At 37.9% G+C, this 20,000-nt stretch overlaps 1 protein-coding gene across 8 annotated transcripts in view; it reads right to left on the bottom strand.

Moving 5' to 3' along the window:
* The window catches only part of mtmr4 (myotubularin related protein 4), a 92,837-nt gene that overhangs the window by 9,838 nt on the left and 62,999 nt on the right, over positions 1–20,000 (bottom strand). For all 8 annotated transcript variants that reach the window (XM_079607214.1, XM_079607211.1, XM_079607210.1 and 5 more), the window contains 8 exons: positions 19,282–19,448; positions 17,995–18,091; positions 15,388–15,501; positions 14,303–14,484; positions 5,519–5,647; positions 3,244–3,355; positions 1,663–1,858; positions 437–622 (listed from right to left, as the gene is read on the bottom strand). In XM_079607214.1, coding sequence (XP_079463340.1) covers positions 437–622; positions 1,663–1,858; positions 3,244–3,355; positions 5,519–5,647; positions 14,303–14,484; positions 15,388–15,501; positions 17,995–18,091; positions 19,282–19,448 — 1,183 coding nt within the window. The remainder of the gene's footprint in view (positions 1–436; positions 623–1,662; positions 1,859–3,243; positions 3,356–5,518; positions 5,648–14,302; positions 14,485–15,387; positions 15,502–17,994; positions 18,092–19,281; positions 19,449–20,000) is intronic.

Here is a 20,000-nt window from a genome sequence, read left to right as displayed (position 1 = left end):
AGTGAGTGAGTGAGTGAGTGGAGGCGGGGCTCATTTGCATATTCATAGAACCACGCATACTAAATGAGGCAAGGGTGTCTTGTTACTACATGCAAGATATTTTAAGGTATTTTTCAAGAAAAAAAAGTTTAAATGTGTAATTTTGGTGATCAGAGATGAGTTTTAAGGGACACAGTTATTGACTACAGGGGGATTTTAACTAGAAAATATAAGTGTAGCTCAAATTCTGAGGCTTATTTTCTTAATTAAACCAACGGCTTGGTCTTTCTTAAGGTATGGTTCATTTCTCTTTGCTATGGAAAACGGGCAACTGATGTGTTGATTGGCTAATTATGTTATCTTTCAGTTGTTGACCGAATATACAGTATATATACAGTACACATGACATCTGAGTCGATGCCCAGCCCTACTGTAGATAAAAGTAAAGGTTTGGTACCAGAAAGGCCTCGTTGAACTCGAACAGGCAGGGGAACTGCTTCAGGAGCTGATGAACACAGTCCAGCCACTGCAGGAACACCGGACACTGCTCACTCACGTCATCACTGTTCTCCTGATGACCACAGCGGTCCGCAAACTTGTGGCCGTAATCCAACCACTCGGTCTCTATCAGCACCTGAAAACCCTGCGGACACATCAGAGAGATGACTGGAGATCTGGAGGACGTAGCAAGTGCAATATTATCGACTTAAAGGGGTGTCTAATGCCCTTTTCACAAGTGTAGTTGTGTCTATACAGCTTATGTGTCTATCTTCTAGTCATTGATTAGCATATTCTGTCATGATAATCTATAAATCGTGTTCTGGGGGCGGGGTTTATGTAAATTTTAGGGTTGGTGATGTCACTAACCCGTGAGGAATGTCGTGTAGTTCCTACCAGCCGTTTGTTGTAGTCCTTAAAAAGCGATTTCTTTAAAAGCAAATATCTCCCTTTGCTTTGAACTTTGAGCGTTGTAACTTTGCAGATGTTGTTTATGATCAAACAGCAACATTACACACTAACTACAGCTAGAAAAGTCAAATCATAATCCACCACCGCTTTAACTGCACTGACACTATCAGATGAGAACAAAATGAACTACTGTATTGAGTAGAAATTAGGGCTGTGAAATTTTGCACATCCATAATAAAAGTTTGTTTACATAATATATGTGTGTTTACGGTGTATAATTATTTTGTATATATAAATACACACACATGCATGTTTATATTATACCATTTATATTATACTTTCTTACATATATACATGCATGTGTGTGTGGGTGTGTCTTTATATATACACAAATAATTATACACAATATATATTACATAAATGTTTTATTTTGGATGCGATTAATCGTTTCACAGCCCTAGTAGAAATAAATGTTTTAGTGTATAAATAGTGTATAATCAATGTACTATAAATGCATTTATTTATTTATATCAATCAAAATACAACAAAAATGAACCATAAGCTGGACTGTGACGCTATTTTCTTCTAGAAACAAACTTTGTTGCATTATTTTCCTGTTATCTCTGTAAAGCTGCTTTGAAACAATCTGTACTGTAAAAAGCGCTATAGAAATAAAGGTTACAGGTGACATTTTAATCTAGTTTATTTATTTTCCCCTTGCAGTCCCTGGACCCCAGTTTGAAACCCCCAGGAGCAGCACTTCTTCACATTTACCTCTATGGTTCTGTAGAAGGGATCCAGAAGGATCTTTGCGAGGGCCACGATCTGCGGGGTCCGGTCCCATCCGTCTGAACAGTGGACGAGCACCGGACGTCCCTCGCGCTCCACCGCAGAGCACACCAGAGTCGCAGCTTTCAGCATGACGGACAGATGCTGGAGCCAACGGGTGCTTTCCAGAGCCGAGAGCCAGCTGGAGAGAGAGACCCGGAGACTCGGTTAATAAAGTAGAAATGCAACTTCACAGAGACAAGGTTTGTGGAAGCAGAGCTGAAAATAACTTCAGATGTCATGATGCATTAGCAGTGAAATGTTCTCAACATGCAGTCAACTCAATGAGTTATTCTTTAATTGTAAATGCCTCAGATTAAGTGACACTTCACTTCAAGCCTTTAAATATAATGCAATGTAAAAGTATTTTAATGCATTAATTATGCCATGTAATGCACCTTTTAATGCATGGTAATCTCATTAAAGGTTGGGTAGGTAAGAATTGTCTAAATAACTTTTTTTTAAATTGGCTTAAACTGTCTTTATATACCAATACATAATTAAAATGTAAGTACTTTGAAAAAGAGAGTATAAAAATTGAGTGACTCGTGTATTTAATCTTCAAAAAACACAGCTCATTAATTCCTACAGGGACGAAACAAGTGATTGGCTTGCGCGACTGTCACTCTCCGTCGCCATGACTACCGCCGCTATTACTGGCTCCGCCCACGTGCGCGCAGTCGCGCACCCGTTTTTAGGTGGGAGTGAATGGAATTAATGAGATGTGTTTATTGAAGATTAAATACACTAGAGTCACTCAGTTTTTTATACTCTCTATTTCAGAGTACTTGCATTTTAATTATGTATTGGTATATAAAGATAGTTTAAACAAATTTGAATAAAAGTTTTTTTAGACAATTCTGACCTACCCTACCTTTAATGATTGTAACCGCAGTTATAATACATTATAATATTTATCTATTCATTGTTACACCTTTAGAAAAGTATAATGCATTTCAACCTGACAATCAACCAATTTAAGATGTAATGCATTTGCAAATATAATGCATTTTAACTTTGGTTTCTATATATATATATATATAGTTATTCAAGTACATTATGAATACGTTTATAATGCATTGTACAGAAAAGTCCTTAAGTAAAGTTAATGAAAATGGCTGTGCATTCGATGCTTTACTCGTCAGCCACGATAACACAATGTCTTTGAATTATCTTCATTTTTATTTTTATTTTCTCAGCTAACTTTTTAAATATTGAAATATAAATAGAATATATTATTTAAACAATATACAATACCATTCTTTGGGGTCAGTCATTTGTTTAATCAAGACTGTTATTCAGCAAGGATGCATTAAATTGATCAAAATCAGCAAATCATCATTAGAATAATTTCTGAAGGATCATGTGACACTGAAGACTGGAGTAATGATGCTGAAAATTTAGCTTTGATCACAGGAATAAATTACGCTTTACTATATATTCACATAGAAAACAGATGTTTTAGACTTATAAATCTTACCAAGCTCACACTTTTGACCGGGAGTGTATATTAATTGCAACACTTACTTGCCGGGATCTGGGATCTGACTGCAAACCGCTCGAAGCGACTGAAAGCTGTTTCTGATGGAGTGGATGTTGGCCATGCCCATGAACATCACCTCACAGTTGGGATAGTACTCTAAAAACACACATAAACCAGAGAGAAAACAGACTTTAGTCAACAAACAAACAACAGCTAAGGTGTGAATTAAACTGATGCGCACAACTGCAATATTACATAAAACATTTAAGAATAAAGCAGCGTTTCCATCCCATGTATTCAAGAGACAAAACATCATTACATGGGAAATTTGTGCAAAAATAAAAAAGGAAATTGTTGCAATCTGGGAAGAAACTGTGGTCCTCTTTCGCTCCATCATAAATGAGCGTCTCAGAGCGTCAGCCGAAACACAATAAACGCTGTCATGTTCTCTTTGGTGTTTGTGAACACAATCGTGTGAGACGCTTCTAGAGGAAATTAAACAATCATTCTGATGACAGACATTGACTCGGGCGTTTCAGAAACACCAAACCAACATCTGAGATGCTGCGATGCGATTGGTCTGCTGGTTAGTCCAGTTATCCAATCACAGCCTCTGAGTTTTTTTTTTTTTTCACAAATATCTTTATTGAATTTTTAAACGTTTTCCAGACATAAATTTTTTTTTTTTTTTTACAAAGAAACATAAAAAAAAGAGGAAAAAACTAAACAAAAGACAAGGCCTCCCCCATCCTGGAACCCCATGCTAAGTGTAGTTTACATGTCACCTGCTTTTACAAGGCGCAAGAAAGGCAACCACATATCTTTAAAATCCTCAAGTTTTCCTCTCGCAATGTAGGTCAGTTTCTCCAGTGCCAGGTTGCTAGACATTGGTTTAATCCATTGGTTTATCTTTGGTCTTTCTATGTCCTTCCAGTTCAGAGCAATTACATGTTTAGCCTGCAATATGCAGAAACTAACAAGCTTCCTCTTTTTTGTAGTCCCTTTAAAACCATTAGAAAAAATGTGCAGTAAGCAGAGTTTACCGCCCATCGGCATGTTACATTCAATCAAACGAGAAATAAATGTAGTAACCTCCTTCCAAAAAATGTGAAGTTCCGGACACTGCCACATACAATGAAGAAGAGTGCCCATGTCTACACCACATTTTACACAGACATCAGGAATATTAGAATTAAAATGGTGAAGTTTTACAGGAGTAATATAGGTTCTAAATAACCATTTGTACTGCAGCAATCTAAACCTGGTGTTAATAGTTTGCGTCTGTGCCAACAGGCAAGAATTGTTCCACTCATCATCTGAAATTTCTGTTTGTAAATCAGTTTTCCATGCTTGTAAATATGAAAGACTACTTTCTTTTGAGGAAACAGCCTAAAGAGTTATTTGTTGCCCTGTGAGGGATTTATTCAGCTAATGTGTTTCCGTCGTTGTTTATGTGCATGTCTTCTTATCGAATAAAAAAAGTTATCCGCTTAAGTTGAGTGCGCACGTTTTTTTATGCACATTTTTGGAATTCATCCAGCACTTTATATGCGATATCCTAAAATGCACATTAAAGGGGTGGTCTAATGCCCTTTTCACAAGATGTAAAATAAGTCTCTGATGTCCCCAGAGTGTGTGTGTGAAGTTTCAAAATACCCCAGATATTTTTATATCGCATGTTAAAATCGTCACTTTTTGAGGGTGAGTAAAAACACACCGTTTTTGTGTCTGTCCCTTTAAATGCAAATGAGCTGCTGCTCCCGGCACAGGGGGCGGAGCTTCAAGAGCTCGTGTCCTTTTACCTCACACACACACACACACACACACACCCTTTTATGTTCAAACCGGGGTCAGACAATGATGGAGAGACTCAAGAAGAAGTGACAACATGAAGAAGCAACAGGACATTTCTGAATGGTTAGTTGATGAATTTATGTAGATTATGTGTGTCTATCTTCTAGTCACTGATTAGCATATTCTGTCATGATAATCTATAAATCGTGTTCCGGGGGCGGGGTTTATGTAAATGTTAGGGTTGGTGATGTCACTAACCCGGGAGGAATGTCGTGTAGTTTCTACCAGCCGTTTGTTGTAGTTCTTAAAAAGCGATTTCTTTAAAAGCAAATATCTCCCTTTACTCTGAACTTTGAGCGTTGTAACTTTGCAGATGTTGTTTATGATCAAACAGCAACATTACACACTAACAACAGCTAGAAAAGTGAAATCATATTCAACCACCTCTTTAAAAAATAGGTGGACAGAAACAGCTGGTGATGTCCACCAAAGTCAAGAGACTATCATGAGTTGACGCACACTGACCTTCACACTCGCAGCCTCCTCCTTTGGCACGGTTCGCCACGGCGGCGGTGTATGAACGGGCATCGAGAATCAGCAACTTCTGAGCCGCGGCGCTGGCGTCAGGAACGGGACATCCCGTCAGAGAGGAGTCTGAGGACAAGACAGAGAGGGTGAGATGAGAAAGAAATACTGACATACTGCCTTACTACACACTACACTACACGATCGGCACAGGGGTCAGATATTAACAGGTCCAGGGGCACAAAATGGCATCAAAATGAACAAATATATCCCCAAATTGAAGATAAGGGGACAAAAAAATATAGGTAGCACTTTACAATCAGGTCCCTTTAGTGTTAATGCATTATTAACATTAACAAGCTAAACATTTGTTGCCGTATTCATGTAGTTGATAAAAACACAACTGTTCATTTTTAGCTCATGTTAACTAATGTTTACAAATGAAACCTTATTGTAAAGTGTTACCAAAATGTCTATATTACAACATCTAGACTCGAGCAATCATTTTGTCATAATATTGCAGCCCTAGCATTTTAATGAGTTCCTGTTTTTTTCTTTTATAATTTACATAGGCTATTTACATCATGCTACTGTTGTGTAAATGCATGTATGGCAATATGAGCAGCAATAAACCGTAAATAAAACATAAATGCACATCAGACGCAGCTCCTGTTCCACCTTTGCTGTATAAAGATAGCTTTTGTTGTTGGTAACAGTCTATAATTGTGAAAGTATTTGACAAACACGGATACAATTGTTAGAACTGGTAAAAAATGCAGATATTATACTATTAAAAACCGTATGCAATAAACTGTAAATAGATGTTAAAGGGGTCATGACATGAGAAACCAAATTTGCCCTGATCTTTTGGTATATAAGAGGTCTTTGTACCATTAAAACGTCCTGCAAGTTTCATAGCTTAAGACGTCCTCCCCATTATAAACGAATCATTTATTTACTCAAGCTCTAAATACAGCTCGTTCTGGATCCATGGTAAGAAGTGACGTCACGGTACAAAGTGACGTACCAGCGTTTGCATATGACCGCCTCCAGCACAAGACAACTACGCTTAAAGCGCAAGACAACTACGCTCATTTCGTATCATTGTCGCCCCGGGCGCCTCACAAGTGTTCAGTCGACGGACAGCGAGTGGGTCTGCAGGGAAATTACGACGCCGCAGATGTGCTGTTCCTGGCTGTGGACAAACAACATCTTTAAATACGCTGCGAAAGATCCAGACGTCAGGGAAAATGGATGCACTTTATTTTTTGCGGACGTCTCAGTCACGGCAGTGTTAGTTTAAGCGTTTGTTCTATACATTTGAAGGATGACTGTTTTGAGAACAAATCCCAAAATGATGCTGGCTTTGCCAGAAAACTGTTGCTCAAAGATAAGTCCGTGCCGACTATTCTGGGCTCAACAACGACGACGCAAACTGTAAGTAATGTTTTAAATACGCTGAATCCGCAAATGTTCTGGCTGGGGGCGTTAATAATTGATGCATAGGCACTGGCGTTAGCCAATCATAGCAGTGGGCGTTAACACTGAACTCTTAAAGGGGAAACACTCCCAAAACAGACTGTGTGAATCAGAGGATGAGAAACAGGGAAAAGGTCATAAATCACTACATTTTAAAAGTTTTTTGTAAAAAAAAACTATAGTAATACTATAATTGCACCTAAGGGAACATAATAATAAAATAAAAAAATTGTCATGACCCCTTTAATGAAAGTGAAGTGAACCACTCATTTGGTGCAGCTTCATTCGTAACACAATTATGATTATAGTTCTGAATCGTGACTTTTTACAACAGCCCGCAGAAATAAGTTTTAGTATGAAAACAGCAGGCGAATAAGAATAAGACTCATTTTAATGCGACACAAGTGCGGATATAATTCTTCAGTCTGTCCCGCTGGAAAAATCAATGCTGAGAAACTTCTGGCATCACGACAGCACTGATTCTTCCTGCACATGACAGCCAATTCACTTAGAAGCATTAAGACGAGAGAGACTTCACAGAGGCCAGCCAAAACTCGCCCGCAAGAGTCCAGAGATGAGTCTCGCTCAGCAAAATCCCTGCATCCAGAGGAACATCCAATCAGAAAGAGTGATCGCATGAAGCAATGCGACTCCGGATAAATGATCACCATCCATGCACTTAATTACAAAACTGAATTAATTACATTTTACATGGAAGATAAGTGGGGCTTGTTCATCCAAACCTCTCCTCTGTGCACAATGCAATAAATAAATAGATAGCATGGAATATGAATAGTAATGCAGCAAATGCACGCTACGTAAAGTCTGAATATTGTTTGCTCTAGGACAAATTGCTTGTGATTCTCCATTGGATAAAAGCATCTACTTAATGCAATGCACATAGTTGACGATGCCAGCTTTAGTATAACTAAAATATATAATTATTAATAAGCTAGAGCAGAGGTGAACGAGTTGTTTGTTTGTTTTTGTAAGTAGGCGTAATGGAAGTGCCTTGGTTAATGGCTATGGATCAGAGTTTTTATGATCATTTTTATGTCTCATTCACTCGGATGTACATCATTTCTCACATTGCATGAGCGCCCACTACTGGCGAAACCCGTGCAATATAACAACCGACTTGTGAAGCTGCATTATAATACTTATTAATCTGTGACTTGTTGATGCGTGAAGCTCCTCTTTAATAATCTAGCCCTGTTAGAGTTGAATGAGCAAAGGAGTTTAATACAGGGTCTAAAGATCTAACAAATATCATAATTTTGCAGTTTTTACTGTAACAAAATATTTTTATGAACTCTTGAATTTCCCATTTGGGCCAATACAGCCGATCCACTGTGCCGTTCCTCAGCCAGCATAGAGCGTGTGCTAAAGTTAACATACTAGTCGCAATGGAATAAAGAAATCAAATTTTTTACCATACCAATGCTTTTTAACTTTGCACATATTATTGGCAATTCCCAGAGCACGTAAACCATGCTTTTAAGCTAAAATTTGTGCTTTCTGCTATAGGTAATAATGGTCGAACAAAATTAACATTTTAAACAGCTTTTAGTACACCAATCTTTTTAAATAACACTTTAAATTCACATAGCTATATAAATAAACCAATAAATGCAGTCGAAGGTGTTATACATTTTTAAAATACTGGTACTACAGTAAAAAAATAAATAAAAAAGTCAAAAGTATGGATTTTGTTAGATCAATACCTCTAGTAATAGTTTTGACGCAATCGCTATAGTGGGCAAGAAACGAACGAGCATTTCTGTGGTATTTTACTGTGTATCTGTGTTGTGGCTTGATTCTGCAGTGTTGTAATTTGCTTTTTGACATTTTCGTTGTGTCATGCACTACTGCCAGCCTTACAAAAACATGGACCAAAATGGGTAGCGCTTTAAGCCCTTATTACTTTACCCCACCTCTCCATGTTTTTTCTCTTTTTTTCGGTTTATTTAGATGGGAGAGTGCATATTAATGAACGTACAATCGAAATTGACGTAAATACGCCGGATTTAGCACAATGCTAGTTTCCATCCGTAGTCCAAGACAAAAAAAAAAAAAAAAAAAAAGCACAAACAACATACATAACTAATAAACAAAGCTACAAAACATTAAGAGTACCTATCGTAAATGCCTGTGCATAGACATCCCATGCTTATTACTGTATAAAAACATAAATAAATCTACTTGTTACTGTATAAAAATATAAATAAATCTACGAAATCTACCTTTTTACCTAATGTTCACATTTTTGATTATTATTCAGCCATCTTTTTAGCTGTTTCTTAAATGATACAAAGGTGGGGTTACCTCTAATTTCCGTGGGCATACTCTTCCAATTTGTGCAGCCTTTAATAGAGAGGACATTTTGTGCAAACGTAGACTTTCTAAAAAGTTATAAGTTATAAAGTTATCTATGTTAAACTAGTCCCGTCCAGTTTAACATGGAGAGATGGGGTAAAGTGATCATTACCAGAGCTTCTCTGTGATTTTAGTCCCGTGCGAATGTGCATCTCAGTGATCAATCATGACGGACAATGTCAGTAAAGATTACGTAGACTTTTACCTTCTGTAAAAAGGTCCGGAAAAATGACCTCCGGTTATAGAGCTGGTAAGTCCCGCCCCCTCCGTAAAACCCCGCTGGACCTCAAAGTTGAAAAACCGTCAATGCAAGTGAATGGGAGAAAATAATTATTTTCTGGTCCCGTTCGAATTGTGCCATGAATGTGAACATATGTTGTCTGTGAATTTTTTATATAATCTTTCATGTTACAAGTTTGACAGTATATGGTGTGATTCGTCGGCTAGCAGTTGTGGAAAAGACATAACGAGAAAGACTACATGTCGCCTATGTGACGTCACTGCATAAAGTTGACTTACCCGTGGTTTTCGCCAACCTCAACGATTTTGTCCTCTCCCTGAAAGAAGGCTGTGAAGTGCACCAAAGACAGCCATGTCTAGCGGGATCCGTGAGCTAGAGCCGTGAGCTAGTGGTGTTGACGTTTCAAACGCGTCGAAAGCAGCGAAGAGTTGTAGTCCACAAAGTGCTCTCACACAAAGTCTACCCGTATCAAACTTCTACCCGCTAAATTGTAGCATTCTTCACACGAAAGATTATATAAAAAATTCACAGACAACATATGTTCAAATTCATGGCACAATTCAAACGGGACCAGAAAATAATTATTTTCTCCCATTCACTTGCATTGACGCTTTTTCAACTTTGAGGTCCAGCGGGGTTTTACGGAGGGGCGGGACTTACCAGCTCTATAGTCTACAATAGACCCGCTGTAAATATGTACGGAAATATTTTGTCATTTCCTGTTTAAAAGTAGTTTTCCACAGTTTTTCGAGTATGGAGACGCTTGAAAAGCATTCAGTCGCGTTCTCGACGCTGGAGCAAACTCGAGTGTTTTACACACACACCATTCAGAGCAGACAGAAGATCGACAGCACTTGTTCAGAGGCACGAAACATCTTTTAGCGTTATTGCCTATTACCAACACAATCTGAAGATAATTAATACACCGTTCGACCGGACATAACTGTTTAATATATATAAATCAAGGTTATATGTGTTTGTGCACATGATATCAGGAAGCAGCGTAATACACACATGACGACAGGAGTGACGGCGGTGTGTAAATCGAGTTACTCTCCCACTTCTGCTAGTTTTACGGAGATATTATCCTGTGTGAATTGGCCATTAATATTACAGACGTCCTGTGGTAAAAATTACATTACTTCATCTACCCGTGTAAAGTTAAAGGGCTTAAGACACTTTATAAAGGACAGGGGTGACAAGGGAATCAAAACATTAAGTTGAAATGTAAAACTGGCAGATTTAAGGTCAGTTACAGTAAGTAAAGTCTTCTAGAAAATAGGGCTGGGTATCGATTTAGATGTTCCAATTCGATTCGATTTCGATTCGCAAGCTCTGAATTCGATTCGATTTCGATTCTCGATTCAATTTAGATTCTAAATTCGATTTCGATTCCCGATTCGACTCAATGAATATAGATTTAATACAAATCCTTTATTTATTTAGTTTTAAACGGTGAACATAAGTTTACGAATGGTTAATTAATAAAAATAAATAGAGCCACAAACCTGTATATTAAACTTTTTTTTTATTTTAGTTACTCTTGGGTTCATTAAAACCCAACTTCAAATGCATAAAATGAATAGACAGGATTTTGATGCAAGATGAAAAATTGATGCTGAAAATTAGACAAGTCAGAACAGTCGCATGCCTTGATCAATCAGGATCAGGTTATTTTATGTTTAAGAGAAAACTAACATCAAATCTCACAGCATTATCTGTAACATGGAGGCTGCAAGCCTAGAACACTGTAGGAAAACTAATACTGGCTTTTGGGTGATAGGTATAAATAAATATGGCAAAAAAATAGATTTTTGGCCTTTGAGAATCGATTTTGAATCGACCACATTTTAAAAATCGATTAATCGAAAAATTGCCCAGCCCTACTAGAAAAGTGAATCATCACGACACTTCAATTACACCGCGGCCGTTTGGGAGATTGTGAGACTCCGTTGAGAGACAATGGAGAAAAAAAATGCACCATCTGCAGCTTTATAACCAACCTGACGTTCTCGAGCGCATTTCTGCGGAGCGCTTCATCAGTTGGCGGAGCGTCTGATTGTGAGGATGTTGGCATCGGCTCTCGACTCATTAGATGGTGCGATCACGACTGTAATTAGAGCGCGTTTACTCTTCAACTGCGCAAAAAAACTCCTGCCAAATTCCCTCTCAGACAACAGACTCATTTCCAGCGCTCCTGCAGTCGGGTGCGTGGCACCTCTGCCCGTCTCGGTCCCAGCACACACTGGCAGAGTCGGAGAGGAAACGTCCGTAATTGAAGAGTTTTTCCCATGGCAAACCCCATGATTCTTAGCAATCAGGTCGGCGCGAGCCGTTCATCTGCAGTCCAACACCATAATTGTCTCTAGACACGTTTACGCTCTTCATTTGTGGGAAAGAACGCATTTTAAGACAGAAACTAATTACTAATGACATCCCCCCCCCCAAAAAAAAACAACAACATATACAGTAATTATCTGTAATTAAGGATTCAGTTCTCTGAAAGATGATTATTTTGGAAAAATGGGACTGGAAACTTTCGGATAAAGTGCTGGAATTTAAGCGAGATGCTTTGTTGAAACGTTCACGGATTCATGTTTGTACTTTTTTATGCATTTCTAATGCACAGGATAACTCATTCACAGACTCACTCGCCACAATTAAAATTCTGCTAAATTATTACCCCAATTAATAAACCCCCAATAACATACAATCAACAGATAACATTGATTAATAAATGCTGTAGAAGAATTGTTCATTGTTATTTCGTGTTAACTAATGTAGTCAGCTAATGTTCAGTAATGAAACCTTATTGTAAAGAGTTAATTTTGAATATACTTTTTTTCCCATTATTGTATTTCAATTTCTAGTTTAAGTATTTATAATTACATAGCTAATTAATTTGTGCATTATTAAATTACTTAAAGTATGTAAACGATCTAATTATTAATAATAAAATCATTATAGGATCGGATTGCGATTCAAAAACATTCATTTTCTATATATAATATGCATTCAGCATCAGCTCTTTTCTCACAATGTCTGAAACTCCGCCTTTCTGAGAGCCTGCTCTTCTCTGATTGGTCAGATGGCACAGTCTGATGTGATTGGTCAGGCATCAAATCTCTATTATCATATCTGAATCTCATCTCGAGACAGTGATACGAACAGTAACGATGCCGTGGGTTTTACCGTATCAATCTCAAAGTGGGTTTGCACAAAACAGCGTCTTCATGAACAACACGAACCGAACTCTTCCAGTCTCAGATACACTACAGTGTTTGAGGGCGGAGCTAAGAGAGGCTGTTCAGCCAATGAAAACAACAGGCTGGCATTATGCAAATTTGTTACGTAGGTTCGTGCAGGAAGTGAGACTGGAATTACTGACGACTCGTTTCACCAGTTCAGTTTGGGAGACAATAACTTGATTTATCGTTTGATCTTTGAAACTTTGCAGAGCTTTTACATCCACAAACTGCATTACACACTGCATTAAGGCGAGACACGGCAGGCAAAAACATCGTTTTTTTTTTTCACTGGTCAATTTTGAGATTTTGGGATATTTGTCTTCAATAACATGTCTTCTTTCAGACTTGTGGTGAAAAAAAGTCCAAAATACACATTTAGGTCTTTATTTTACTGCACTTTGTTTATTTGCGTCTGTAGATTTCTCCGAAATTCAACAAAAGTTGGCGTTATAAATCAACGTGCTGCTCCGCGATCTCTGTCTGCTTCCTTTAATCTCACACATCGTTGGAAAGCTCTCTCTCTCCTGTACAATGCTGTCTGTCGGATCCAAATATGGTCATTTCCTTTTAATCAGCCACCAATCGTGAAAGTATAATGGGCATTTAACTCTAAAAGCGAAATCTCATTGGCTGATGTCAATTTCTGACACCGTGATTGGTTCAGATGCATCACGTGACGCGCTCTGACATTTACAGTAGATGTGTGTTTTTGGCTGTTTTTCTGTTCAGATGAAGGCCATAAATGCTGTGTTTATAAGTTTTGATGTGATTTAGGTGGTTTGTATTGTTGTTGCTAATGATTTGATAAGATATTGTGTCAGTAAATAGTTGTTTCCACTAAAAAAGTTAGATTTTTTACATTACAAATCTTTAAATGCCTTTTTCTCAAAATGAGTTTTTTGTCATTCTCCAGTGACACATCTCAGCCGATGTACACCAAACTTTCCAGTTATACACTTAGCAGTATTCTGAAGATATGTTCAGAGGGATTTGTTAATAAATCATTCCTGGCCTGATTTATGTGACATTTTAATCAAAAAAATATGGCGAAAATTGATTTTTTAAGGCTATGGACAGTATATTTAGATTTCCTAGGTAATGAAAGCATATATCCTGAACTCCCTCTGAACATCTTTTTTCATCTTGTGTGTAATCAAAATGAAAAAAGAATTTTGCACCTGGCTTTATCATATGTTCATATCTATATACTGAAAATATATGCAAAATTGCGCATATTTAATGAGAAAATGCCTAATTTGCATAATTAAACATACAAATTTCAAAACTTGTAATACATTTTTTTTATGAACTTGTGTAAGTAATCAACTGAGGAAGTTTCATGGTGATATCTATTACTTTAAAAATTGTACCCTATTCACCTGTAGTGTCTCGCCTTAAAGAGAATATCTGAAAATCTCTATACATCTATGAATATCTCACCGAAGTCACTGTCGCACGAGTCGGGTCCGTCTCCTCTGGTCCTGCAGATCTGTGGCCCGGCGTCCAGCTGACAGGCCTTCGCTATCGACGTCACCAGATACTCGTCCTCGGTGTTCCTCCAACCCCACCAGCTGATCTCCGGCTGACTGCAGCGAGCGATGACCGCCCCGTTACGCTGGTGCCTGACGGACGACCCAATCAGAGGACATCAGTCGGTTAACCATTATAACCATCCAAATAACTAGAATGAGCATTTCTATCTACACACAACACGGGTCGCCTTACTGTACATTTAAATGCGCTGACGTTTCTACGGTGGCCCTAAACGGACAAACGCGTTTCGTCACGATGTTGTTCTTCGTGCAGAGAAGCAAACTAAAGTCAGCTAATAAAACACTGACACAATGATGAACAAGAAACAATATTCGCAATAACATTGTTTTACTGAATAATTTCCGTATTTTTTTCATAGTTTGGCTGGTCCTATAGTCAGGTGCGACTTATATATCAAAATGAATTCATACTGACTGAGATGAACCAAGAGAAAACATTACCGTCTACAGCCGCGAGAGGGCGCTCTAGTTAGCGGAGTTGTTCAGAAGCGACACCGAGGAAGAACTCAATGGATTCAGTGTTGAGGAATGAGATCGGGAGCTTGGTGAACTTGCTGACCGGTAACTTGGACTCGCTGGCTAATGTTAGTTTAGCCTATTCAGCCTCAGGTATATGTTCTTTATGCTATTGTGTCGCTGAATAACTGTTAATGTGTTACGCTAACACACCGGACACTATTCAGCTGTTGTTCTGTGTGCTGTTGTGCAGCTGAATAACTTGCCTTTCCAGATTAAATGTCTGTTCTTGGTCTTGGATTTTGTGAAATAAATTTCTAAATAAATGCGACTTATAGTCCAGTGCGACTTATATGTTTTTTTCCTCTTCATGACGCATTTTTTGACTGATGAGACTTATACTCCGGAGCGAGGATAATACAGTAAATCATGGGCTAATTTTCATTTTAAAGTGAAGTACTGCTTTAATTTGACAGAAGAAAAAGGGCTGGATATAAGACGAGCTGCTTCTCTCACCTGTAAACCACCACAGGGATCCTCTTCCAGGACCTGAAGGAGCCCACGCTCTCCAGCTCTTTATCTGTGATCCAGACGGGCACCAGCAGTTTCTGAGGATAACTCGAACACAACCTACAAGACAGAACGACGAGAGTTTGACACTGAAACTGACAGACATGAACACAACCAACAATCAGAACCAATTTCAATTACACAGCAAAAACTAACATTATTATTATTCACATCATATCAGCAGCAAAGACTATTATCATGGCAAACAGAGTAGTAGAAATTATCATAACTAGTGATGCATCGAAATTAAAATTTTGGGCCGAAACAGAAAATTCTGGATGCACTTGGCCCAAAACCGAAAATGACATTTCTTATTTTATATGAGTTTTTTGTATAATTGTATTATTATTAGACTTTTTAATAAAATAAAATTATTTTAATGAATCTGAATTAAACAAAATTTAAAGCCAATGAAATAACCACACTTTTGTTTAAAGCAACATTAAACTGGACAGAAAATAGGCCTATATTAAAATAATATTAAATATGAATTTATTATTTAAGGGGTGGGGCAGGATTCAGCCTTTTTTTTTTTTCTTTCGGCCAAAAATCGAAAATGCAATTTTCGGCCGACATTTTTCGCTGCCAAAACTTCGATGAATCCCTAATTATAACCATAACACTAAAATGTCAAGAAATAAATAATTATATACGATAATTTAACATATTTCTGACAACAAATACAGTAAAAATGATGATATTATATTAGCGACATATATATATATATATATTAGCCATTTCAGTGTGACATCTGATTTTAAAGTTGTTGTTTTTTTAAAGTCTTTTAATTTAAAGGAGCATTTCAATAAAACATGCTTTATATTATTTATTAAATAAATAAAATAATATTTTATCATATTTAAATTTTTATTTTGTATAGTATTGACATACTAGTAATTCTCCATATTTCACCATGTTTACAAACATCATGATTTTTTGTACAGCCGTTTTGAAACGTGTTTTGTGAAAAGAGCTATCCAAATAAAATTAACGACTTGTATTATCAAGTTAAATTTAAACAATGTCATGTAGCTTTAAAGTATTTAACTAAACATTGCTTATGATTGTACATTGTTTGAATAATAATTGACAGCAGCAAAACCAAAAGCACAGTATTGAGACAATTCTGATTTCTGTCCTATCAGTTTATATTCACTCAACACACACCAACAAACTTAATACCTTTTGACCATGAAGTGCATTAAACTGCCATACATGAAAGTGTTTGAACATCAAATACATCATCACACATGAGGATTAAAGTCAATTTCTCTAATTCTGATGTTCAGATCAATCACACACACTTCATCTGTCTCATTCCTGCTGTGTGTCTCACCCTCTGACCGACCTCTCTCTCTCTCACACACACACACACACACACACACACACACACACACACACACACACACACACACACACACACACACACACACACACACACACACACACACACACACACACACACACACACACACACACACACACACACACACACACACACACACACACACACACACACACACACACACACACACACACACACACACACACACACACACACACACACACACACACACACGTCTGACGTGACTCATGTGGCGCAGCAGGTTCAGGCTCGCTTTAATTATCCATCTCTACAGCACTTCTCACACCGCCTGCACTTACAGCAAAACACGATCTGCCTATTTTATGAACATCTAAAATCTGTTCAACAGGTTTCACTTAGAAAGGACAATTTAAGAGCGTATTATGTCAATTTACATAAGAAAAAGTGTTGCTGTTGTTTTTGTCTTTACTAGAACAGGTTTTCCTGCTTAAATGTTGATTATTTCCTCATATTCTCCATTGTTGCGGCTCCTCTCTTCCCAGTCTGTCAGTAACGCTCTGTTTACTTCCTGTCTCTATGAAGCCCCTCCTCCTGAAAAGCACACTGTGCTCTGATTGGTCGGCTGGATCAGTGTGTTGTGATTGGTCGAGCGCTTCGAGTGTGTTTGGGAAATGTCCCGCCCCTTACCATAACCGCCAGTTTAACACACTACTAACTAACTCAACCAGGCCCCGCCCCTTTATTCTGCGTATGAATTATTATAATGAGGAATATTGTGACTTGTTCGTTCCCGAAAGAAACTCGAGACTACAATGGAGGCGTTTCAGGAGTTCAGAAACACTGACACTGCTATAGAGAAGAACTCAGAGCTTTTTCATGCGCAAACAGCAACATTACACACTATAGAAAGATGATCATGGGAAAAAAAGCACAATTTAGGACTGAGCGGTGTGACGATATATCTTGATATAAAGAGATTTTGCCATATCGTTTATGTAAATATTAGGGGTGTAACAATATATCCTGTCTCAATATGTATCAGTGACAATATGCATTGTGTATAGTTCACCCAAAATAAAAATGAATGTGAGAAGTTTTCAGAGTTTTATTGTCCGTTCTACATTAAACTACTATATAGAACGTTAAATATAATATCCATACATTATAGTATTTTGGTTATAACGGTTACCATCCATCCATCCATCATCATCACACTTCAATCTTACTTGTAGTTGCTGTTGATATCAGACACTCTCCAGGCGTTCTGCATGTCGAAGCCCATCCGCTTCACCTCCACCTCCATCCTGTGCCGCACATGATCACCTGACAGACACAAACACAGCGGTTCTCAGCGACACACAGGATTACATGGCGTTTTATAAAGTATCTAGAAACGAGGATGTGTGTTCAATACCGCCTGGGTCGGGGTTATTATACACTACCTGTCAAAAGTTTAGGATCGGTGAGATTTTTAATGTTTTTAAAAGAAGTCTCTTCTGCTTACCAAGGCTGCATTTATTTGATTAATAAAAAATAAAAGTAAAATTGTGAAATATTATTTCAATTTTAAACCGCTGTTTTCTATGTGGTTATATAGTAAAGTGTAATTTATTCCTGTGATCAAAGCTGAATTTCAGCATCATTACTCCAGTCTTCAGTGTCACATGATCCTTCACAAATCAGTATAATATGAGGATTTGATGATCAAGATACATTTATTATTATTATCAATGTTGACAACAGTTGTGTAATTTTTTTTCCTCAGGATTCTTTGATGAATAGAAAGTTCAAAAGAACAGCATTTATTAGAAAAATAATCTTTTGTAACACACGATCACCTGAGAGAAACCAACACAGCGTTTCTCAGCGATATGCAGGTCTGGATTAAATGGCATTTTATAAAGTATCTATAAATGTGTGTTTAATACCGACTGGGTCGGGGTTATTATGGGGTGTAACGATACCCTCCTGTCACGATTCGATACACATCTCACGATACTGAACTCACGATACAATATTATTGCGATAATCCAAGACATTATGATAAAAGATTAACAAAAAAATGTACTGTTGATTAAAATGCTAAATTTGATTTTACATAGTGTGTGTAAATGAATAAACTTGGACTCGGTGCTGGAAACCCAAAGCACAGGACAATAGAGACTCCAGAATAACAATATTCATGATTCTGAAGATGAAAATACTGAGTTATTTTAAACGAATATGCTTGATCTGTCACTGACTTGATATATTTAAAATAATGTATTCCCCCATTGCATTATCATACATTATATTCAACATTATATAATAGTTTAATGTAGTACTGACACTAAAACTCTGAATTTTTTCAGATAATTTTTTCTCACACAGTAACTTTTATTTTGGGTGAACTATTACACAATACATATTGTTGCATTTTTGTATTGCGATGTATTGTGACACCCCTATTATTATAGTGAACTAAAACCTGCCCCAGTCTCTCTCTGACACTAGGCTATCACAGGTGTGTGTACCTGGTCTGCACAGGTGCAGGTGCTGGTCCTCATCATCCGTGTTTCCTCCTAAACACCAGGCGTGATACGCCAGCGCGAACAGCTCCTCCACACGGGCCGGGTGTGTGATCGCTCGGTTCAGGCGCTTCAGCCACTCCTCACACTGCTTGAACGTCGAGAAATGACACCTGACACACAGAACAACACGGATTACAGCGGATTATACACACACACACACACACACTGAAAATCGAGTCATCATTCACTGATCCTGCGACTCTAATGAACGCAGTCGAGCACAGAAGACCAACGGCCAAGCTCAGGGTTGTGCTAAATAATACATTACATTTCGGTTTGTTTTTCCCCAAACTCTATATATACGGCACGTGTCACATAGGATCATTCTGTGATACTTGTGTGTGTGTGCGAGAGAGAGAGCGAGTAAGTGTGTGAGAGAGAGCGAGTAAGTGTGTGAGAGAGCGAGTGAGTGTGTGTGAGATAGAGAGAGCGAGTGAGTGAGTGAGAGAGTGAGTGAGTGAGAGAGTGAGTGAGTGTGAGAGAGAGTGAGTGAGTGAGTGAGAGTGTGAGTGAGTGAGAGAGAGTGAGTGAGTGAGAGTGTGAGTGAGTGAGTGAGTGAGAGTGAGTGAGTGAGTGAGTGAGTGAGAGTGAGTGAGTGAGTGAGAGAGTGAGTGAGTGTGAGAGAGAGTGAGTGAGTGAGTGAGAGAGAGTGTGTGAGTGAG

Source organism: Phoxinus phoxinus (assembly GCF_949152265.1).
Source record: "Phoxinus phoxinus genome assembly, chromosome: 3".
NCBI lineage: Eukaryota > Metazoa > Chordata > Actinopteri > Cypriniformes > Leuciscidae > Phoxinus > Phoxinus phoxinus.
Note: the sequence above shows the minus strand (reverse complement) of the source record. Positions and strands in the feature narration are given on the sequence as shown.